Here is a 25106-nt window from a genome sequence, read left to right as displayed (position 1 = left end):
TTCTGATGATATGCTATGCAGTATTTACAAAATTCTTTCAGGAGCAGACATCTGGTGTGTTTCAACAAATTTGTGAAGAAATGTTGATAGAATGTATTGTTTTTTTTTTTTCATATAATTTGCTTGAAATAGATTTATGAAAAACACTTGGATCAAGTGGAACATTTCTAGAAGTTCTTCAAAAAAAAAAATATTTGAACAAATTTTGTTTTCTTTCCGTCTTTGTTAAGGAGGAATCAGCAATCGATGACTAAGATTGCTATATAATGGTAGCAAAAGAATAAAATTAAAAATTGCTCAAAACTTTTTTTTTATTTTTTTTTCCTTCACATTTTATGGTGAAAATTCTAAAAAAGAAAAACGACATATTCCCTTCCGAAGCTGATTGAAAATGGATTGCAACCATTAATCTCCATAGTTTGTTAGAGAAACATAAAACAGTAAGAAATATAAGGAAAGTCACATTTGTTTTCCGGAAATTTCTTAAAGAATTCGCCAAAAATCGACATAATTTGATAACACTTCCACCCAAAATCCCAGAAGAAAGTGAACAGGTACATTTTATTTAAGTTTCGTCTAAAATTCCCGCAGCTTTTAACCAAAATTCGAATCTCCATAGTTTGTTAGAGAAACATAAAACAGTAAGAAATATAAGGAAAGTCACATTTGTTTTCCGGAAATTTCTTAAAGAATTCGCCAAAAATCGACATAATTTGATAACACTTCCACCCAAAATCCCAGAAGAAAGTGAACAGGTACATTTTATTTAAGTTTCGTCTAAAATTCCCGCAGCTTTTAACCAAAATTCGAACGCTCCAGAATTTTTAAAAGAAATCTTTCTAGGAATTCCAAAATTTCTAGAAATTATCACGATCAAACATATAGTCAGCTAAAAATACAACTCTACTTTTACAAACAGTGACTTTTTAAAGGCGTTTCGCTTCCAATTATAGAAGAATTATTTAGTGCCTGACCCAAAAATAATGTCTGAATCACTAAAAAGCAAATTGTTTCCAGGCCTATGTGTCCACAGTCAAGGTTACGGCAGTACAGGAAGTGATCACCAGGAAAAAAAAAACAATAATTTTCGGAAATAAATTGACGTCCATCAACATGATTCATAAAGCTCAGGCTCAATAATTTCAACAAAGCGTTTCTTTCTTCAACTATGAAAAAATCAACTGAGAAAATATGAAGTTAAAAATTACACTAAAATTAAATGTCTACTTCTACAAGTTACTACACACAGAGAAGAAAAATAATAAAAAACGAACAAGAACAGATGAATTACACGAGAACAGAAACGGAACCAAGCCACCCCGTAGACTACTACAATACGGTAGACAAGACAGAAGGACAGTTTCAGCAAGGACAGACAGTAATACGGAAGAATCCAAATTCCATAGAGAGAGACAGAGAACAAGAAATCTAATCATTTTCCGATCAACCTATTAAGTTTGCGTGCAATATTGAGTGTTGCTGAGAGATCGAGATGCTGCACTGTGGTACACGGCCGATCAGGCGTCACCACCTTGTTTGTAGCTAGCTGTAAGACAATACCTCCTTGAGACGCTGATCCAGTATTCTCACTTGGCCGCCGTACGTTTCCTCTCTTTGCGTCGCCTGGTTGGGTTCGCAGAATCCGAATCAAATCCGCAGACAGGATATCGATTTCGTTCGATATTTGTTTGTGGATTCGGTTGATGGCGCGGCGTCGGGATGTTAGTAGTTCACAATGCGCAAGTCGCGTTAACAACGGCAAACCACACAACGACAACAACAACATCGAGGAACGATCGATCGATCGAAGGAGGAAGGTTAGGCGCGCGATCGTGTTTCCCCCGTTTCGAGTCAGGTTTTTGTTTGAAGAAGATAAAAAGAAAACAACAATCAGCTCAGCTCAAGGTGTACATTCGGTTAGTTATTGAGTGGGCGGGACCGGGTGGTGGGTCCCCGGATATGGGACGATCTCTGTGGAGACTCTGTGTGAAAGGGTTATTCCGCGGTTGAGGCACACACGCATACGTTGTTAGGGTTTTGGTTTGGGACACACTTAAAATTGGCACACTGCGCGAATCGTTAAGAGCATTTCACTCGATTTTTTTTCAGTGTGTACCTCCTTTAGACGGGTGGTGAGGGTCTTGATCTGGTTCTTGTACTCCTCTTCACGTTGGTTAGCCTAGTGGCAGGTCAAGGTCGATTTACATTCGTAGTTTTTGGGACAACACAAGTTTTTTTTTCGGGATTAAATTAAGAAGAAATCAAATCAATCATTACGTGTGACATGATTCGTCGGGATTACGGTCTAAACTGAAAATTGTGTCTGTAGTGGATGTTTGTATGTATGTACTGAGTTAGGAGTCGGAGTTCGTAGTTTCGTTACAGCGAATGGGTAATCAAGAGAATCGCAAATCTGCGAGAGAACTTCCAGCGGAACAATTGGGGACTACGAAGGTGATGATTTTGTTTGCGGTTTTCTGTGAGAAAGTGAAGGAGGGAAGATTTTTTGCTTTTTTTTCACTCATACTCCCATAAGAAACCCCGTAGGAAGAAAGAGTGTTTCCCGGCTTATCAACCTTCGTAGTCCCCAATCGCTCCAAAAACAAAGAGCAACAGAATACACTGTGAAGTTCTCCCGCAGAGTTGGATTTCGGTAGTTTGATCGGGACGCTTATGTACAAGAAATGCCATACCTTTTCTTCCGAGACTTCCAGCGACTTCAGGTTGTTACCGACAACGCGCAGCTCCTCCTCAAGCTCGACGATCTTGCTGTTGGTTTCCAATCGCAAGGAAGAAAAAGAAGAACAAACAATAGAATCAGAATATGTTTCAAAATGAAGACGATAATAGTTAGTTCAAAATCGTTAGATAAAAAGCACAATAGCCGGACAAACCTTTCGTTCATTTCGACCTTCTCTTCGGAACGTTCCAGGTCCTGTTCCATGAGTACTAGCTTCCGGGCCACCTGTTGGTCCAGGTCATCCAGCAGGGCATCCAGTCGGTCGGTCATATTGTTAGGCAACACGGCGTCACGCACACACGAACGTCGGGTTAGCAGCAACAGCAATAGCAGGTTTTGATTGTGTGTGTGTTGAGAGTTGTGTATTGGTGTTGCGTGTCCGAGTTTTTGGTTTGAGAGTCGACGGGGTTAGTTTGTGGATTCGCAGCAAATTTCACACAACATCGATCGAGGGGTAGTAGTAGCAGCATGAAAAATCACGATTCGAGCCATTCGGTGAGTGATATTACCGATCGAATGGTTCGAATCGAGGAGATAAAAACAAAATTGAGGTTAGCAAGAAAGTTCACACTCTTTGAGGTTAGGTTGACGAACGGAGACTCGCTTTGAAATGATGCCAAGTTTATTTTAGGTATGCACTTCAAAGCGACTCTCAGCCCGAATCTTAAATACTAGGGTTAAAGACAAATCTCATCTAGCTAGCTGGTATTTATATGGCATAGATATATTAGGATTACACAGTAAAAGATATTATAACAAACAGCAATCAATGAAACGTTGTCCATGCGTCGACGACTAAAGCTGGCACTTCCTCTGGTCTTAGCGGATGTTGCAGACGATGATGTACCTGAAAGTTTGTTGTCTCTTTCCTCACAAGTGAATACAGTGCTTTAGCATAGGGTTTCCGGTGATATTTGAACAAAATATATTTGAGGCAAATATTAAAAAAGGCATAGAAGCTTAAGGCCATAAAGTTTCAGATTTCGATTTTATTTTTAATAAATACAATTTCTGATAGAAGCTTAGGAATAATATATGGTTCTGAAGTGAAAATGCTGGAGAAGATCTAAAGAAACATGTACATGAATTGTAGAAAAAACTGTATTTAGTGATGCTATAGGAAAAACAAACAGAAATAAACAGAAAAATATTTTCTAAAAGTTCAACTTCCTAGCTGATCAATTAAACGGTCGATTTCCAGAAAAAAAAAACTGTTAGAATTTCTGACAAAATTCCTGATATGGTGTCAGGATGTAAACATGTTTAGAAAGAAGATTCTTTTAAATTCGCGATTTTGTAAATTTTGGTTTACAATTTTTCTAATTTTCATTTTTGAACATTCCTTAAGTTTTATATTTTTTTCTGGAAGCCTATTTTGGACACCGCTTTCGATTGTCGATTTTTTTTGAGATTTTATGATTATTGAAAAAATATTTTATTTTTTTTTCCAAATTTTTTTCATGAATATTTTATTTTCCGTGTAATTTTAGGAAAAATAGTTTAAGAGTGTATTTAACTTCACTAAACTTTTGACTCTGATCGGGGAAAATTTCAAAATAGGGAATCGCGCCACTTGGGCGGTGGCTTCTTTTTTCGTCTGTTTTCCGCTATAACTCAGTCAAATGTAAACCAATTGACACAATTTTTGGAATGCAGTGGCATAGGTTTAGTATCTACCCGTGTACAACATTTCAAGCCAATTGGTTCAAAATTGACTGAGTTATAGTGGAAAACAGACGAATATAGAAGCCACCACCCAAGTGGCGCGATATCCTATGTTGACATCTGAAAAGTGAACACAACATCAATTTTACAATGATTAAAAAAAATATATACCTTTAAAAAATTTAAAAAAGATAATAAGATTTGCAGAACAATCCTACATATCAGTCAAAACAAAATGTGGTTGCCCGGGAAAAACGAATACTAAAATGCTCAAGCTATATCCCGCCTATAAGTTCTCAAATTACATTGTATCGAAATGTCATCGTATCGAAATACGAAAAAAAAAACTTATTTTTTCAAGCATTTACTGAATAATTAAATGGAGTTTTGTCTAACAGTTACTGGAAAATGTTTAAGCAGTTTTCTAGTTGAGCTTCTGGAGTAATAACCTACAGAACTACAGGAAGCGTTTCTGAAGAAAATATTAAACAACTTCCAAGTAGACTTGAAAAGCATTGCAATTGAGTAATTTCACAATTTGTATAAGATGGAGTCTGGAGAAACTTTTTATAAAACACCTTATTTAATTGCATTGGGAATTTGGAATGACACTTATATTTTCTGGTGGAAGCTTTCAAACTGAATCTAAGAAAAATGTGTGTCACTTGATGAAATTCATAAAAAAAATCTAAAAATGACAAAACACCAAAATCTTAGACGATTTTAATGGAATTTCTGTGAAAACTTTCCCCACAAGTTTTCGACGAAAATTTGTGAAGGATTCTGAACAAAGCAGTATACTATTTTCAGGCAGTACAAGTAGAATAATTTCTAGAAGACTTAATGGATGTACCTAGAAATGAAACGCATCCTATGTGTATTTATTTGAGACTTCGTGTACATTTTTATTGTCAAATTTTGAGCTTCGTTTGCAAATATTCTTCTAGAAAATCCACTACAACAGCTAAAAACAGTTATACCGAATTATCTAGGAGACTTTGTCCGATTGAAATTCCTCAATGTGAAGTTCCTAGGACGTCTAATTAACCCTCTAATACCCAACCCCGCCTTTAGACGGGGTATAGTTTGAGCATTTTTGTAATTTTTGTTTCGTGGGAAATCAAAACTTTTATATTTTTGGCTGATATTTAGGACTGTTTTGTATATCTCAAAATGGTTTTTGGTGTATTTTAAGGCGTATTTACAATTTTTAAAAATCATTGAAAAATAGATGTTTTGGTCACCTTTTAGAAGTCATTGTTTATTTTGTATTGAATCGCTACAATTAACATATTTTAAATTTTTCCCAAACCATTCTATCCTTGTTTAATAGTTTAAGGGGATCGAATACACTCTAAAATTATTTTCCTTAAAATTACACGGAAAATAAAATTTTATGTGAAAAAAATTTAAAATAAATATATTTCAACAATAATCATAAAATCTCAAAATGTTTTCATCCCAAAAAATCCGTACCCCAAATAGGCTTCCAGGAAAAATATAAAAGTGTGGGGATGTTCAAAAATAAAAATTAGAAAAATAAAAAACTGAAATTCACGAAATCGAGAATTAAAAAGAATCATCTTCCAAAAAATGTTTAAATCGATTTTAGATGACGAAAAATGATATTTAGATCAAAATCAAAAATTTGGGTATTAGAGGGTTAACTATTTTTTTCTAAATTATGACATAGTCTTTTTATTTTTTTTTTTTTTTTGAAACAGTATGGTATTTTTGACAGCGTTTGGTTTCCTCAAGGTTTTTAAAACAATTTCAAGACTACATGATCTTAAGAATGTTTTTCAGGTTCAAAAACAATATCTGGATGACATTCCGAGGAAAACATATAAATTCCCAGATCATTAACATTTTAAAAGTTTTCTTACAGAATTTCTTTAAAAAGCACATCATGGAAGCATCCATTCAGCTCGTGCAGATTTTACTGTCTAGCGAATTCAAGAGTTTTGTTTTCGTTTGTGTACAAACATGTACGGTGATTTTTTTCTGCGAGAATACTTTCAAACGAAGGAGTTGCCAGTTAACCTTGAGGATACGGTTTTGGGTTATTTTTGGTATGTTTGTAGGGTTAGTAGGGTATTTTCGACAGAGTTTGGTTTTATCACGGCTTTTAGGCTCAACATGAACCATCTCAAAACTTATTGGTCCTATAAATGTTATTCGGGTTTCAAAAAAGTCCCTGGGGGAAAATTCTAAAAATACGGTAAAATTTTCAGAAAACCAACACTTTAGAAGATTTTTTGACGGAGTTTCTTCGAATTTTTTTTCAAAATCAATTAGAAAAAAACCTCTAAGAAATTCTGGTTGAACTAGAATTCTTAGACTTCACGGAAAAATGTTGAAAAAAAAACGTGTCTTGATGGCATCCTTTCGGAAACTCATGAAGATTAAATTGGAAAGCAACTTCAGGAGTTTTGGCCTCGCTTGGAAATATTCCCTGAACAAGTTTTCTAGAACAGCTACAACATTTATGGTTATTTTATGGAAGAATACTTTCTAGAGATATGCATAGAGCTAAAGGAATTCTAGGGACGTCTAAGGTATAACGAACAAGTCATTGATATTTTTGACTGTTTAATTTTCTTGAGTTGTCGAAAACAGCATAAGTTTTCCTATTTTCTCTTGAAGTCTTCCGAATTATTGGTTAAAAACTTTCGAAAAAATGCTGAACTATTCAACTACTCTCCAGCAGGGGTGTCTACTTATAGAATTAACCAAATTCTCAGTGTTTTGCAGGTTTTTTCAGGGAGGGGGAGAGGGTCTGTAATTTCGAAAAATTATAATTCAAAAAAGCATAAATGTGATACTTTTCAAAAATTGTACTGAAATATCTACAAAAAAGTAAAAAGTGAAAAGAAAAATGGTCAAGATTTATTATCCAACAATGTTTATCAAATCGCTGAATACTTCTCAGATTATTTTTTTCAAAGCTCTCCTAAAAAAATGAAATCGGTCAAGGATTATTTCAGAATTTTTCCCAAATTTCTTTTGGATAAGATATCAAAGAAAAAAAAACATTCTAGAGTTCAATAAGTAACCCCCATGACATTTTATTTCCTTACGCAGTTTTGAAATTTGGATGTGTGTTCTCTGAGCGGGTGGCGAAGTAATGTTAAGATTTCGGAATTGTATCCTTCGGATTCTTCTTTGATTCCTTTCCGGTTTCTACTGGACAAGCTTCCGGAATTTCTTCCAGAGGCTTCCCCGATATGCTTCCATAATCTATCACTGGATGCCTCCCAGGGAGCTTTCCAAAATTTATCCGAAGTTCCTTCAGGAGTTTATCTTTTAGTTGTTTCCTGGGAAAGCTTTCCAATAATTTCTCTCGGTATTTTTAGGATTTTTTTGCTGAAGTTTTTCTTCGAATTTCCTGCAAAGAGTTCTCTTGGATTTCTTCGCGGAATGAGTTTTACTTTTTCCTTATATCCTCTCAAAACTTTTTCAAAGACGTCCCAGTTTCATCAGGATGTCTTCTGAAATTCCTCTCGAACTTTTTTCAATATGTCTTTGTGGAGTTTTTCGCCAGATTTCACCTGAATTCCTTCGGATATTTCTCCGTGAATTTCTTACACGGAATTTCGAAAGTTATCCCAGGAGACATTCCAAATAAAAACTCCTGGAAAAATCCTTGCAAGAACTCATTGGGCAACTTATAAAGAAATCCCAAAAAAAAAGGCAACCGGCATCTCCGGATCAAATTCTGTCAGGGTTTTCGGGAAAAACACTGGGAATAATCTCGAGAAAAGGTGTAAACAAAATCTCAGTGGATGACCCGGGAGAAATCCAGTAAACAACTATGAGAAAAAACTTGGAAAAAGCTCTAAAAGAAATCGCGGGTAGAATTTCATGAGCAACATCATCAATAGCTCTTGTTGAAACCCCAGAAGGCACTGTGAGAAAATCTTAGGAGGAAGTCCATGATAAAATCAGAAAACCCCAGATTGACATCCCAGTACTAACACTGAAAAGAGTTTTCTTAGAGAAGTACCGGAAGAAACTTCAAGAGAAATCTCTGGTGAAACATCAAAAGAAATCCCGCAAAAAACTTCAGGAAGTAACTCAGCTCAAACTCCTGTAAAAATTCATATGGAAACTCTAGATGAATGCGCAGGAAAATTTTTCGAGAAAAAAAATCCAAGAATAACTTTGGAATAAACCCCGGGTGGAACTCCTGCAGAAAATTTGATAAAAACTCCTTAAGAAATCCTAGGAGGAGCTCTTGTAGAATCCTAGGAATAACTCCTGTAGTAATTCTGAGAAAAATCCAGGGAAATCTTCTGGGGAAGTCCAAATAGGAACACCTGAAGAAGTCACGGAAAACCTTGATCCCTAGAGAAATTCCGCGAGAAACTCCGCGACAACACCTGTGATGTATTAGTAGAGTAACCCTTGATCTCTGGATAAAGAACGATTCTTGAAGATGTTCGTTAAGGAACTCATCGGTGCTATTTCTAGTGTGATCTAGTTCTAGTGAATTTCTTAAATTTACGAAAACTTTTCTGTCAAAAATGTGCATAAAAAGTTACTTGAAGATTTAAAAAAAAAACTTCTCAAATAAGCTGCTGACGGTTGTTGTGGAATTCTTGGGAATGTTAATAATTTCAAATAGAATTTTCACCAAAAACAATTCAATAAAATTTCAGAATTTTTAAAACAACCTCTAGAAGTTCCTTCACAAAGATTCCGAATAAGCCCCAAATGCTTTTTTTTTTAGAATTCTAAAATTTCTGCCAGAAATTTCTTAAACTGATCTAGAAACGTTCGGTTCATTCTGACAAAAAATATCCTTAGTTTTTATTTCAGAAAGTACGTCAGAGATTCTTTTAAAGCATTCATAGAAAAGCTAGGACATTTAAAAAATATATTTGAAATTTTAGTGAGAGTATTGTGGGGTAGTGAACAGATTTTTTAGTAAAATTCTAAAAGTTCAGTCAAGTCACGTTTACGCAAACCAAGATCATTTAAAGTAAATTTAAAAATAGTTTTTGAACATTTCCTTAGCACTATTTAGTTTTTTAGGAAATATTTTTAGAATTTTTTTTTTGAAAATTTCCAGACAATTAATTTGTAAACTTTCTGAGAGCTTCTTTGGATTTTTTGGCAATACCTGTGGAAACTGCATCTGCCATTCTTTTGATAATTGATGCTGCTCTTGCTTTGAAAAATCCTTCTGCATTTCAGTTGAGAACTCTGGCATTATTCTGGCTATTATTCTGATAAATTATCGGGCAATCTCCTTGGAAGCTTTTTCAGAAATTTCTTCGAAAACTTCTTTGGAAATTATCTAGAGAGCTTTTTAAGAAGTTTTTTGGAAGTTCTTCTCGGTATTCCTTTGGCAATTTTCAAGGAATTCAACCAGCAACTCTTTTGAGGAGTCTTTGGGCTTTTTTAATATTTTTTTTTTTTTTTGGAATCTCCTTCGGTAATTGCGATTATTTTCTTTGGAAATTCCTTCGGCTATTCTTTCGATAACTCTCTGTACAAATTCCTTGTATTTAACTGGCAATATTTTTGCAATTTCTTTCAGTTTTCGTTTGTCTTTGAGTATTCGTTTAGCAAATATAATTGATTTTTTTTTAGAAAATTCTTTGAGAATTTATATGACAGTTATTTTATAATTCCCTCTGGCAATTTATTTTAGATTTATTTTTTTTTAAATTCTGTCGGAAAACTCATTGTGAAGTTCTGTGACAACGTCTATGGAATTTTCTTCGTCAATTCTTTCGGAAATTGCTACCAAATTTCCTTTGGGAATTATTCGGGCTTTTTCTTTTAAATTTCTTTTGGTAATTTCTTTTGAAAAGAGCATTTAAAAAAATATATCGTTAAGTATTATTATTATTGCAGAATTTCTTAATTCAAAAAAAAAAAATATTGTCTAAATTTCTATGTCTATTCCTTGCAGATTTTTTATCAGAAATCTTTGAGGCGTACAGAAAGTTCGTAAGAATTTTCTTAAGAATCCAAAATTATTTAAGAACTATTTCTGAAAAATTCTAAAATTTTCGGAAAAAAATCTAACTTTTGTGTGCACTCTGCAAAAATTACATAAAAACGCATTTCAGGCAGTGTTTAAGATATGTAGTCAGATTCCTTGATGTTTTACCATGACGCTCAACAGCGCTCTCAATGGTCAAACCAAACCGAATTTCGTGGATTAAGTCAAAATGCATTTACTGACTCAATTCACAGTACTGAAATCTCACAATGAACGCTGAATGAACGTTGCCAATTGAATGAATTCAGAACTAGATGATAATGTATATAATCGGCACTCAGATTCGGTTGTGTTTTATACAATCATCTTTTGATCATGCTTCGATTGGCCCTCGATGAAGTAGAAGAACACACCATGGAAGTAAATAGTATGTGCATGACTGCAGGAGAGGCGAATTTGTTTCTCCTTGTATGCGGATATGAGTAAAAGAAACGCAATGATCTAGTGAGCTTTTCCCATGCTTGCTACTGGAAATATAATAGGCATTCTAAAATTCTGATTGGAATCTTGAAATTTCGGTTGATGGACAGTCAGGCTTATTTTCAACGTATAATCTAATGAGGTTTCGGTGAGATTCCGATAATCCAGAAACAACTCAAGAGTTATGGTACAAATTGTTATAAATGCACTGGGCTTGAACAATTGTTGCCAAAAACGGGTGTTGCCAGAATCGATAAGAAACTGCAGATGTGTTGAACAGTCATTGATGAATACAAAAGACAAGTCAAACAAAATCTTGATCAATTGCCAAAGGTAATACTGGAGGAAAATTTGCTTAAATTAGAATATGATTGCAGAGATCAGAATTCTTGAAGGTATTATGCAAATTACTGAAGAAGATTTAAACTATGTTTTCAATAAAATGCATCGTGCAACTTTCGAAAAATTTAAGAATGTATCACCGGAGAAATTTCAAATAAAAATACTAGAAAATTTTTAAAAATCATTGTCAAAGGAATTTTTGAGACAATTTAATGAAGTTTCAGGAAGTATTACACAAGCTAAAGGATTTGGTTTGTTGAAACACGAGAAGCGGTCACCAGTCAGACTGAACAACGCAATAATGGTCAGCTTTGATGAAAATTATCATCAATCATCACATTCCCATTCCAATTTGCAAATTGCCGACAGTTACCACGCGCCGATTGGCTTCCGTAGTCGAAACTGAGTTTATCCAAAGTATTATCAAACGACGACGCCCCTTCACCTCCAATATGCTTTGATTACCTTGCACTGTATTCACCTGTGTGATTTGTGTGAGAGTGAGAAGAGACAAAAACGCTGAAAATACCCAGTTCTTTCATTTCTTAATTTCCAAATATGCCAATCAGAGTTGCAGATCGCCGGACAGGGGCTCGCTCTCTTAGCGAGCCATCATCCACCCACCTACGCGCAGTTTTAATTCGATCATTCTATTTTCGGATAATTATTATTCAATTTTGAGCCGGTTGGTTGATTGACGTGTTTCCCAAACCGGCTGGCTGGACGGGACCCGACCACAGCAGGGAATGCCGATTTTCACACAATTACTCAATATGACGATCGTTGTTGAGTTTCATGCATAACAGGATTGCTCTCAAGATTGGTAATACCCTATGCATTGTCTGGATGGATTATTCCCTTAACAGATCGTTGCCGGCGGACTCGCATTCAAAAGCAAACCACAATTTGAGCAGTATTATTTTATGTTAATACGCGAAACACACAAAACTCGTCGTTATAACATTGTATTGTCACACCAATCAGCATTAGTGTCGGCCACAATGCGCCAAGAAACGTACCCTTCACCGGCTTCGGCGCGCTCTTCAGCACGCTCCAGATCGGCTTCAACCATGGCCAATTTACGAGCGACCTGTCGGAAATTGGCGGCGACAGCGGCGGTGACGAGCATTCAGTCGATCGATTTTCAAAGTTTTATTTCGGAAGTGACGACGAGGTGGAATAAAAAATTGAAAATAAAGACATTTAGATTTCCAATGCGGAAGGACGATTTGATGTGGACACACGGGAAAACCGAGGCATGCGATGAGAGGAAAATCACAAACCACGCTGCCAATTATTTGGGTTCGTTGGAAGGGGAAAGCGATGATTTGCGGGTTACTTGCATTGGGAGTGAAAGCACTTGGGTTAGGAAACGTAATGTTGTTATAAGTCAATGAGAGTTGACGATCGTACATTTGAACACTTTTTCTACGTGACAGTGATTGTTACCTTCAAGGACAATGTTGTCCGCGATTCCTATCTCAACGGTACATTTTCGGATACTGATAAAGCGCTCTGGTGCTTTTAAATTTCAACATGATTAGCCTCTGTCCGTGAATTACTTACGTAGACTTTTTAGGTCATCTATGATACCTCCCCTCCTTGGAGACTTATGTGTTTGCAATGACCGTAGACTTTGACCAGACCAACCATCCCATTACGCCACACAAGTATTAAAATCAGCCTTCAGAAAAACAAACTTTTGGGGGCCCCTATAGCTACAGCTGAAAATGCGTGGATATTCAACATTACCAAGCTCAAGTTGACAGGTTCGAATCTCGGTCGGTTCAAGAATTTTTCATAATGAAAGTTTCGTTGACTACCTTGAACACGAGAGCGGTATATTTGGCATAACGTCATTTGGCATAAGGTCGTATGGCATTAGGTCATTCGGCATAAAGACATTTGACATAACGGTCATTTAGCATAATGTACATTAGGCATAATCGAAATGCACCATTTATTACAAGTTTTATTTTTGTGTTAAATTGTGTATTTTAAATTGTAAATATTCCCCTAGTATTAATGCACATTTATAGGGTTCTGGCAGAATGGAGGCCCACAATCCTTTTTCGATTACCAACATTCAAGCCATTTCGGGCCGCGATTAAGTACTAGAGATGTAAACCTTTCCATGGCACAGACTTCAAGTTATAGAACTCTAGTGATGAAACCAGAATCGGGATGCCCCCTTAGGATTTGAAATTCTTAGACAAAGCACAAGCTATGAAAGCAACTAATGCTGTGAACAAAAGGCAACCTGCCAAAGAAAATACGATTACAGGATTGACTGATGGACCAACAGTATTTATGGAATAGGGTAAAATATATGTTCTGTGTTGTATGTGTCCAAGTGTGATGTCCTAATTTATTGCGCATTTGAAAGTTAACACTATAATACGTTATATTTTAATGTGCATTTCTAGTGCTTCACTATTTTTTCGTAATACCTTCTTTAGGCAAAATGTATGTATGCCAAGCCAAATGGCCTTATGCCAAATGACACAGACTCCTTGGGCACGAGTATTTTTTTTATTGCCACATAATATACACATCCAAGATGGTCATTAGCAGAGGAAGCTGCCAGTTAGTAACTGTGGAAGTGCTCAGGCTTCTTCCAGGAATTATCTCAGGAGTGTTTCCAGGGATTGATTCAGAAATTTCTTAAGGTATTCACCAAGAATTTTATGCAGGGATTGCTCCTGGAGCATTTCTTCTCGAGTGGAAAAAAAAACAGCACAATAATAGCATATTATGATCAGTAGCCGAAATAGTGACATTGATAATACGTAAAAATGTATCCTGGAACACCAAATCGTATCATATTTGGTTCTTGTAAGATCTAACCCACCGCTGGTGTGATATTTGCTTGATCTTAAAATATCAAGTTTTGCTATTGTTTAGATGTTCCATGAACATCATCTGCGGAATCAAGACACTCCAGGAGGAATCCCACAAAACCACTATTGAAAGATTCCCAAAAAGAATCCCATAATGAACTCCTAGAGGGATCCCAAAAAGAACTCCTGGAGAATTCCCACAAGGAAGTCCAGCAGGATTCCTATCGAAGCACCATTCCAGTGACCGAAAGTTTTGAGAAGGTTTTGAAAACCATTTCAAAACCTAAAGAAATTTATATTGATTTTATAATGGCATAAATGACCTTTTCAAATCTCTTTGCCTTAAAAATGTAGCTTAGGTAGAAAAAACTCCTGAAAGATTTCCATTGGCGAATCTAGCTTTTTCTTTTGTCTTGCTCACTCTCCTAAACAAACACGAGAAAGATAAGGATAGAAAGGTATGCCACGGCAACCTTTTGCATCCCGCTCTTTCTTGTGTTTATCAAGGAGGATGATTGAGAAAAAAGAAAAAGCTAGATTCGCCGATGAAGATTTCGCAAGGGAATTTATGAATGATTTCCTCAAGGAACTCCTGAAGTATTTTCATAAGGAACAACTGAAGGATTCTCAGAATAAAATCTAGATGGGCTTCTAGAAGGAACTAGTGCAGGATTTTCGGAAGAAATAGATTGAGCAATCCCTGAAAGAATCTTTTTAAGATTCCCAGAAGAAACTCCTGGATATTTTCAGAAGCAACTTCTGGAGGATCTCTAGAAGGAATTACTAAAAGATACCCAGTAGGAAGATTTTAGAAGACGATTCTGGAAGCTACTTACTTTCAGTCTTGAGCACCCACAGTGGTGCAGAAGGCCGAATTGAAAGGTTTCCATCCTGGGCAATTACCAGCCATCGCTTTGACCTTGACCTTAGGAGCCATCCCGCAGAAGTATTGGAAGGAATCCAAGAAAAAATATGGATAAATACACTAGTTTACAGCATTTTTGAACTCGGTAAGCTGATGATCATTTTTGGTGTAGAATCATGCCCTGAGTTCAAAAAAGCGAAGGAAAAAAATTACAGTTAAGCGTATTTTTTTCAACTTTCCATACAAGGTTAATGATTTGAAATCGATCACCCTTCACAGGTAGCTATGGTAATATGGGCCCTGAAGTTCTTAGGGTTTGTCCGGTCTTGCTTGCTTGTCTGGTCGTACAATAAACAGACTAGCATTTCAAATCTTTGTAAACATTTTGGTCCGGGAAGTGGACCTTCTAAAGTGCGACATATTTATAATGAACTTCGCGTAGAAAGCAGTCCCAGGTACAGTTTTATTACTCCTGCAACATAACCAATCTCCCTGACCGTAAGCAGAATAAATATCATCCAGAGCGATTCGATAATGGGGGAATATTAAGCCTTTCAAAGATGCTTTTTATGAAATCGAGTCCTGAAGAAGGTCCTCTCTCCGGACCGAAATGTCCGCAGAGATTTCGATGAGGAAAACATTTTTTTTTTGCATATAATAAGCCACGAATTTTCCATGAAAAATAGCAAAATAATCCATTGATAACTCTAGACCAACATGTGAAAAGGACGGAACAACCATTGCCCGTTTCACCTTCTTCCGTCTCTGCTAAGTGAATTTTAATCTATGTATAGAACTGTATTTTGTTATCAGATAGAGGGGAATTTGCTCTATGTAGGGTAAAAGCACTAGACTTCGCCACTGCTCTAGTCTTCGCCCCCTCCATACAAATTCCATTTGTATTGGAAGATTGGAGCAGAATTTTAGGGGGGCGAAATCTAGTGTTTTTACCCTATTTCTGGTCACTGGTCAGAGAATTCATGAATAATTGGAAATACACCCATGACGAACGGAACAAGCAAAAATTCGCAGTGGTTGTTACGCTCTCTTCAACATGCTAGTCTAGAACTTTTCAATATTCTAAAGAAGCATACCAGAAAACCATAAAGCAGTCATTTGGATCCATGAAAAATTGTCGGATGATGCCTTCTTTTCGTAAAATTTAGCAACAATAAAACCTAAAATTTCTATGAAGTGGCTTAAATGATCCATAGAATGACTCATGAAAAAAGGAAATGATCCCAACAAAAAAAAACTAGAAAAATTTTCGTAAAAAATAGGAAAACGATCCATAATATATAAAAAATGATCCATTGCAAAATGGAAAACGAACCATAAAATATATAATTTCATAATATTATAAAAACGATCCCTTTTAAATGATCCATAAAATTAGGGAAATGATCCATAAATATATGGATCCAATAAGTCCATGGTCGAGTTTTTCGTAAAATTTGCACTTTCCCGAATATTTTCGATCATTTTTCAAATTCAGAAGAAACATTTGGGAGAATCAAAAAAAAATCCTAGATATTGCAGAGGATCTCTTGGGTAAAACGCAGAATTAATTCCCAATTCCTGCTGCTCCAGGAGCTCTTGAAGAAACCCCTTTCGACAACTTCGGCAGGAGTTAATAGGCATTAGGTATCTTCCCCGGAGGAAGTCCTGAAGAAATTCCAAGCCTCATTCTAAGGTCTGAAACAAATTTTTCAAGAAACTCCAAAGCATAATCAAGCGGAATCGTACGAGATTGAGGAGTCTTTGAAATATTCTTGGAGAAATCCAACAAGGAAGTCAAAGAGAAAACCTAATATTAGTTCTGGTGGCATTCCAAAAGATAACATATAAAACCCTGAGAATTCCTAAAAGTATACCAGAAGTAATTCATGAAACAATCCGCGAAGGAACTTCTGTAAGACACTCATAACAATTAATGTACCTTCTGAAGGAAATCTAAAATAAAACTCCCAGAGGGATTGCAAGAGAAATTTCCGCGAAACCCCCAGAATTTTTTTTTTTTATTTTTATTAATGTGTATTTTAACTTAAATGCTAATTCTACACTCAAAACCCCCAGAAGAAACTACTTAACTAATGTAAAAAAGGGTATCCGCCCATTTGGCTGAATGTCGTTCGGTCGAACACTGGTTCTTCGAACACCATTTGGTTGCTTGTCATCAGATCAAATGGGCCATTTGGCCGAATTATGATGAAAAGGATTCAGATGTGCGGAAAACAGCAGGTAACCAACAGTGCGCTTGTGGTAGAGATAGTTCAAATTTTCAACGAAGGATTTTCCTTTCATTTATATAAGCATCTCTTTTAGATTTATTTATTAACCACTTTTATATATTCTAACTGTCAATATGATCTTCAGATATATTTAATTCTGTTAATAATATGCTTTTTTTAGTTTTATCGGTTTCGTAGGCGTTGAAATTACCAATATTTATCACACATTTTTCCTTCTTTGAATGAAAGGCTGTTCCTTTGAATAATTCTGATGTACAAAACAGTGGCAAGATCACTTGAGTACACTGCCGTTCTACGCCCAATTGTCCCATGTTACATGGGAATCCCATATAACATGGGACAATTATGCGTATAACGGCAGTACATTCTGTACATCTTTTTTGCCAAACGGCATTCAGTCAAATGACCCGGAGCCTTCATTTTCATCCATTGACAGTCTTTTGATCAATAACTGTGAAGATGCTTGAAGTGCACCAATCTGTAGAATGCAGGCAGCTGGAACATAAATCCAGAAACAAGAAAAATAAAAAGTTATGTTCTAATCGCGAAACCTGTATTCGTTACTGAATGCAACAATGTCACCAAAAAACATGACATAATTGTTGATGTGCTTATAAAACACTAAGTTAAGTAGCTAAGCTGCCTCTATCCCACTTATACCAACACGAAAATTCAGACAATATCACATACGGGAGAGGATAGACACTACAACCCTTGAGAAAGGCCAAAGCTCGTCGGCCGAAACGTCGGGAGGGAAGAAAACAATGAAAACAATTTGGGAAATGACCAAAAATGAGTCTACGTAGTTAATGAACAGCGCCTTTATGACACGGCATCTTGAAGGCACTGTGGAAAAATTATTCGCGAGCTTCTGCTCTGCTCTGTAGTAAACTGACGTATACTAAATGAGTTCAAACGACACGTTTACCGCTTTTTATTGATATTTTTTGGCACAATCGTTGATGCTGCCGCTAGTCAAATTGTTGAATGAGGACGAGTAATTTTAAAATATTTCATACCATCCAATGCAATGGTTGACCACAAAATACAAAGCGACAGAATCGAACCATTTATCGTCATCTTCATACAACTAAAATTTTCGTGTATGCATCAATAGAATATGAATAAATATGATACCAAGTTGATCAAATGTAACATTTCTTTAAAATAAAGATGTAACGCAACCACACCTCGAATTTTCAAAAATACAAATCTAAAGAACCAAATAATGGGTTGCGCTGAAAAGTTAATCGATTGATTACCCGCTGGTAGCAACAAATCGATCATCTCCAATTTTTTCTTGCTTAATTTGATACTTGGAACTTTGAAATATCAAACTTGGAAAAAATAGACCATGCTACAAAATTAGAAAAAAATCGGGAACGTTTAACTGGTTTAAATAAATTTCTAATTTCCGGCTCAAAACACCACAAAACATGCCTATTTTTAATCGATTTTTTTTATACGCTTGTTGTCGTGAATTATTAACTTTTGTATCGCCACATGACCATTTCTTCCCACCAAACTTTTGGAATTGGTGTATAAAGAAAGAGCATTTTTTTCGTCTTCAAATAAATTTAACTCGAAAACAGTTTGTAGAATCAAAATTCTGAGATATATCAGGACTCGTCGAAAAAAATACACTGAAAGAAAAATTCATCGGACATCCAGGTTGCCATGTAATTTCAATTTTCCAAAAAGCTTACCTTTTGATTTTTTTTATTACCCGGACCTACAGCTCGAAATTTTACCATTTCTGACTGCTTCCGACTAGAAACTCATAAATCTGAAGTTTCGACCATCCCCCGTTGGAGAAAAAGTAGGAAAATATTAGAATTTTTTGAAAAATCGATGAATGTCAAGCTTTTTGATAGCTATTTCGATTAGCTACAAGATAAAGAAAAGGCAAAGATGTTCACGGAGCTTTAAGGGTTGTGCAACTGCGATCAAATTTCACGAAGATTCATCAAGCCATTCTCGAGAAACAGTGATTTTACGGAATGATGCTTTTCATTTCTTAAGTTGCTTTATTGAACGCCATAGCTTCTTCGAGGAAGTTTTTCACTATAATAACGTGCTTCTTTTGAATTTTTGGTAAAAAGAATAAATCTCCTTAAAAGTGGGATAGAGAATTTATTTTTTGAATTGTGAAAAACACAAAATTAATATCATTACAGGAGTTGTAGAAAATGATGTTCTGAATAACTTTGTAAGACGTCAAGTTTACAAAAAAATGATCATTTCTTACAATTTTTAGAAATATATTAGCTAGATTCTTGGCATTCATAGTTATAAGAAATCATACAAACATATTTCGTAAAAGTCTTGTTTCTCGAGAATGGTAATCGTAATCCGCGATCTTCGTAAAATTTTGATCGTAGTTGCATAACTCCTAAAACTCCGTGGTACACCTTTCTTTCTTTCTTTTTGATACTGTGCATTTAGCCGAAATTTCTATTTTCCAATATTTTAGATTTATGAGTTTCCAGTTCTAAAGCTATCAGAAAACGTGAGAGTTAAAAACCGGGCAGAGCAAAAGTAGATTTTTTAGTTGGGCCGTATATTTTTTTTCTCGTATAACATTTTACAGAGCGCATTCTTTTCTCTTTTATTCGAATTCACTCATACATAAGAACGATTCGATGAAAAAAAAAACAAAATTGTGTAAAGCTCTTACAAGCTTTTTTGGTACTGAAATAGTAGTTTACGCAACAAGGTGCAGAATGAAGATTTTTACAGCACGAGTCGTACATTTATCCAACGAGGCTTGCCGAGTTGGATAATTACGACAAGTGCTGTAAAAATCGAGTTCTGTACCGAGTTGCGTACAACGTTTTTTGCAATTTCATAAATTACCGCTTGAGGATAGTTTTCAACAAAACTTTTCCATCAAACTGCTTACTGATGTTCATAGCCTTGTTTAAGAATATCTGATCATAGCAGGTTATACTGTGTAGTTGTCACTATTTTTCAAAACTGCGTCCAGAAAGCATCAAGATGTTGATCAAAACTGAAAACAGTGCTGTAATGGTTCATTACGCAACGCAAATCAGTGCTGTAATGAACCATTACAGCACTGTTTATTTAGTGTGGGAAAGAAGGCCTTTTCCTGTCAGATTTGCGTGAGGTAAAACAGCCTATTACGATGAGAAATTGCAAAAATATTTTGACATTTTGTTTTCTTTTGCTTGTTTTGAAAATGTATGGAATATAAAAATTCGTGACAACGATATTAAGCTACATTTGGCCATTGGCAACTTGTCAAATTCTGATGCTGGAAATCAGCTATCTAAAGAGACAATTAAAAAAGTTGAAGAGTAAGATTTTTTTAAACTAAGACCAAGCCCACTCATGGGCTCAATCAAGCGTTTTAACGGTAAGTAGAGCCCCGATCAAAGAAACGAACCGCACCGGTCGCTGCTAAGTAGGGCTCGAAAGCGAAAAGTTTACGTACGGTTCGTAGCAGGGCTTAGAATATAGAGACACGCAAAGTACGGTCTCTATCCGTAGGCTCGTGCGCTCTCTCGCGTTTAGCTCTCTGGGTAGCGTAAAGAGGAGACGAAAGAACATGAGTATGGATTTGTTGCCCGGTATATAGTTTCTAGAGAATGATTTTCTTGTTTTGTATAGGTAGAAATTTATTTTAGTTTGCATCAAATTTTCAAAATTTTTATTTTTACTTGCTTTGAAATTTTCAACCAAATAATATAATAGATCGTTACACGAATAACACAACAAATTGTCTGACATACAATTGTGATAGAGTGACAATACAAACGCAGAAAAATAATAGGTTTAAATTGACAAGCTTTGCTTAAGTATGTTATGAATAAAGTTTTCGCTTCTTCGCCAATTTTAGGATCAAGAATATCGAAAATGTATTGATTTTCTCTTAAAATAGTTACGATTGTTCATAATCGCACTTTTAGTTTTTGATTCGGCCGATCGTTTCGAAACTTATATTTGAAATGTATAGTGATTCAGTGATTTTTGCTTTTTTAAAACGTACATGCTTGAGCCGGGGTTTCTACGCTGCAAGTAAAGTTTGGTTTCGCACATTTAGAAAAATGTCCAAATAAATAACTCGCGAAGTTCGTTCCGACAAGTTCCAAAATTATCGTCATCCGTCGCAGATTCCGGTAAGAAGATGTGCGTATTTTCTAACCCGAAAAGATACCATTTGACGGTAATAAGTGACCATAAAGTTTTCTTTCTCCACTTTCCGGGCTGAGATCCCCCGTTTTGAAAGAGCTGTGCCTCGCGTTTCGTTTTGTCGTGTATATTTCGAAAAAGGCAAAGGAGTTTTGGTTTGATTGCTTTTTTTTTTTTAAATAAGTGGTCGTCAGTGGGTGGTTTATTAAATATAAATTTGAAAATATAACTTAAATAAACGAGACATTAGGAAGAAAGTGTGCGAAATGAGTAACTTCACCCTTGTAGAAACAATAGGGGAAAGCAGAAAAATGTGAATAACACCGATCATACAGAATAAAAGGTTCGACATTATTTAGATCTATAAAAACAACCCAACAATAGGGGAGATTTTTCCAATATTACACATTTTTTACTCATAGCTCTATTATACACATTCTTATATATTTAAAACATATTCATCAACATGTAATCTGAATCGTTTGGTATACGCATCCTTCCTCCCCTGTAAATTCGAGAAGTACCTTGCCGAAAGAAAATATTCTGTACTCCAAGTATTTCGAAGAACACTTTGCGCGTAAATACAACGCAATAGACCTGGCCGCTTTGATGTATGTGTAGGGTGACCATATGGTATCCTAAAGGAGGACATGTCCTCCTTTTTGATCAAAAATCAAATGTCCTCCTTTCCCTCGGAAATGTCCTCCTTTTTAACATTTAATAAAATTATAGTAATCTGGCAAATCTCCAGAAGTTGGGATAGAGTGCAGTAAAAGTATCCCAAGTGAGAAGCTCTTCATTCCAGGACTTTAAGATGGTTTTATAGCAGCTGTGAATTTGTTTATGATTTGTTCTAGATTGCTTACTTGTTATTAAACGTTTGCTGCTTCAATTCGACTGTTATACAGCGGAAAACAAACAATTGTGTAGTTGAACGATTGAAATAATGCTATTTTCCCTATTTTCCTAATTCGAAGAATATTTTTATGAGAATAACACAATTTTATTGCGCTCCTATATTTTTGTTTTGCTTATTAAATAAATACATACGCAGTTTTAATTTTCATTGATTTATCATTACTCAATAGAATAGAATGACAGCTCGAAGAAGAACATAAGAATTTAAATGCATTTCAAAAATAGTGGCAAAAGGTTTACTTGAAATGATGTCATTTAAAATTTCAATTAATTTTCTGACCCGACCGATTCAACGAATTGAATAATCTGGATACTTTCGAAAAAAAAAATGCTAGTCAGTTAAATGCCTTTTAAGTCAAAAACAAAAAAGTGACTCTTTAGTGGAAAATATGTTTTGTATTTACTGCTGCTTTAATGATTGTCCTCCTTTTTATACAAATGTCCTCCTTTTTCAACCGAATTTGGTCTAAATGTCCTCCTTCGCTTGTTTTCCATATGGTCACCCTATGTATGTGTCCTGATATGCTGCAAGCATCAATATTGACAAGAAAAGTAACACGATTGCTTTCCAGGGTGATTCCGCGTACTGGCTGCGTATGTATAAGATTAGATTTGAGTAGTTATGATTTTTCAAAGATGCTTTGACTGTACCTAACTCAATTCAGATATCATAAAAACACTAGTTATTTTTTTTTTGTAAAAACAAACTTTAATCATACCGATAAAAATCTAAAAAACTGAAGTCGAGCTGCCAAGTTTCATCAATTAAAATGGGTGGTGTGCAGGACTGCCATATTTGTAGGTTCCTCGTTATAGAAAAAGCAAGTGTTGGATGTTAAAATTCAACAAATGTTGTATGAAGTGCCAAAAAAGAGAGTGGGCTCATTATGTACTTTCACAAATACGCAGTCTACTTCAAGCGCATAGAATCTGCTTCCAACAAAATATTCATATACCAGTGTATAAAATATCGCAATATATATTAAGATTTCCGATTGATGCTTTGTAACTAAAAGGTTGTGACTGAGTATAGAATTAGCTAATGTTAAAATACACGTTTATGAAAAAAGGTTGCGCAAACTTATCGTAGACTGTTAGTAGACAGCTTCTACTATGACCAGGATTCAAGAATTTTGACCTACGCGAAGTTGTAAAGGAGACAACTACGGAATAAATGTGTTGGAAATGCAAGGGATGTAATTATTCAATAAACCTAATTATTATGCTATGCTCAAAATCTCAAATTCAGATAAATTTCTTGCGAGAAAGGCAACATGGATATCGAAGAGATGGATATTATTTTAGATAAAAATTCAACCAACTAGTCATACAGTAAGCAACAAACATATAATTCAAAAAAGATTGCTTGAATTCCGGGATTAAATACAATCATACATTATTGAGAAAATGATATCTTGAAACGCACCAAAACTGGTACAAATCTCCAAGGGAATTATTTATTTGAGTTCAATTTTTATTAACAGTTTTCAGTCTTATCCAAAACCCCTTCTTTCAAAATATGAGCACAGATTATTATACTGAATAAGATTTGCAATAACACCATAGAAATAAACAAAATATTGCGATGATTACGGAAGTGCAAAAAACCGATGGTACGGATAGAATAGAGACCACCGGTGCGGAAATTTTTTTTTTTTTTTTTTCAATTCATTTATTTGGCAGGCTCATATATGCTTAGCATTTAACGGAGCCGAATCTCATTATTGTAAAAAAAAATAATTTTAAAAATTAATTAATCTACAAGGTTAACTTTTTCTCGCCGTCTTCTTCGGTCGCAGCATTTCAGTAGATGTCGATCCCGTCGCTGCAAATTTATTCCTACGTTCATTTGCCTCATGTCGGTCCATCGCAGACTGGAACGCGTTCGTCAATTTTGCTATGCCAGTCATTACTCTTTCCTCCCGTTGTCGTTCCATTTCTGCTTCCTGTTCTTTCCGCCGCATTTCAATTTCACGTATTATCGCTTCGGTATCCATGGTTTCCTCGATCACATCTTCATCTATGCTCTCCTCTTCGATTACTTGTACTTCATCAGACAACGCTGACGCTCCGGATTCCACTACTCCAGCATAAGTAACTGCTCCTTCTTTCTTCTTATTCCTGGTCTTCTTGGTCTTCCGCTGCGGGCAAGCATCCTTATGATGTCCCTCCAAGCAGCATAAAAAACATTTGTCCTTAAGACCCTCGTAGAAAATCCGAGCTTTCCAACCACTGATTTGTAGAGATGGTGGAATCTCTTTCTCTATTTCTACGTATACTCCTCGAATACCTGTGTACAGGTGATCGAGACCCAGTCCGATAGGAAATTTTTCTCGAATGACGCTTTCCACTTTTCCGTACTCACCAAACACCAACGTCAAATCGGTATCGGGCACCTCCGGGGCGATGTCGAAAACACGTACGTAGGTGCTGTTCCTTCCTGCAATGGACAAGCGTACGTCCGCGGTCTTTCCGTTGGAGTAATTGAATTTGATTAATTCCTCCTGTCGTTTCAGCGTACTTTCCATGGCTCGTTCCGTTGTATACTTAATGCAAAGGCACCGTCCCGGCAGTCTGTATACTGCCTCTATTTGTAGCAAGTCCGAGTGCAATCGCTTTGTGAAATCGGCAATCTCCTCCCATGATGGCTGTGGAGCACCGACGGGGAATTTGAATTGCACTGTGTTAAAAATCGCTTCCATGACAAACAGCACCAAATTTTAGCACCGAATGTGTAAACCACACGGACAAAAGCCGTTCCGAACAAAAGGCTACTTATTCGAATGCGAGCGATCGGGAGCAAATTACTGCTGCGTCCGATGCAGACCGACGTAGAGGAGAAACTCATTCCGGTGCGGAAAGGCGACCGATCATTATTTTACTCACATGGAAACGA

The 25106-nt window shown here is 35.8% G+C and overlaps 1 protein-coding gene across 35 annotated transcripts in view; it reads right to left on the bottom strand.

Moving 5' to 3' along the window:
* LOC109431900 (tropomyosin-2) overlaps positions 1-25106 on the bottom strand; it is a 164621-nt gene that overhangs the window by 36975 nt on the left and 102540 nt on the right. For 10 of the 35 annotated variants that reach the window (XM_062842701.1, XM_062842709.1, XM_062842705.1 and 7 more), the window contains 3 exons: positions 12203-12273; positions 2694-2769; positions 2117-2179 (listed from right to left, as the gene is read on the bottom strand). In XM_062842701.1, the coding sequence (XP_062698685.1) occupies positions 2117-2179; positions 2694-2769; positions 12203-12273 (210 nt within the window). Of the gene's footprint in view, positions 1-1560; positions 1624-2116; positions 2180-2693; positions 2770-2894; positions 2966-12202; positions 12274-25106 lie in introns of all 35 variants that reach the window. The other 25 variants (XM_062842711.1, XM_062842710.1, XM_062842700.1 and 22 more) reach the window with 5 other exon arrangements.

This window comes from Aedes albopictus, chromosome 3, assembly GCF_035046485.1.
Source record: "Aedes albopictus strain Foshan chromosome 3, AalbF5, whole genome shotgun sequence".
Classification (NCBI taxonomy): Eukaryota; Metazoa; Arthropoda; class Insecta; order Diptera; family Culicidae; genus Aedes; species Aedes albopictus.
Note: the sequence above shows the minus strand (reverse complement) of the source record. Positions and strands in the feature narration are given on the sequence as shown.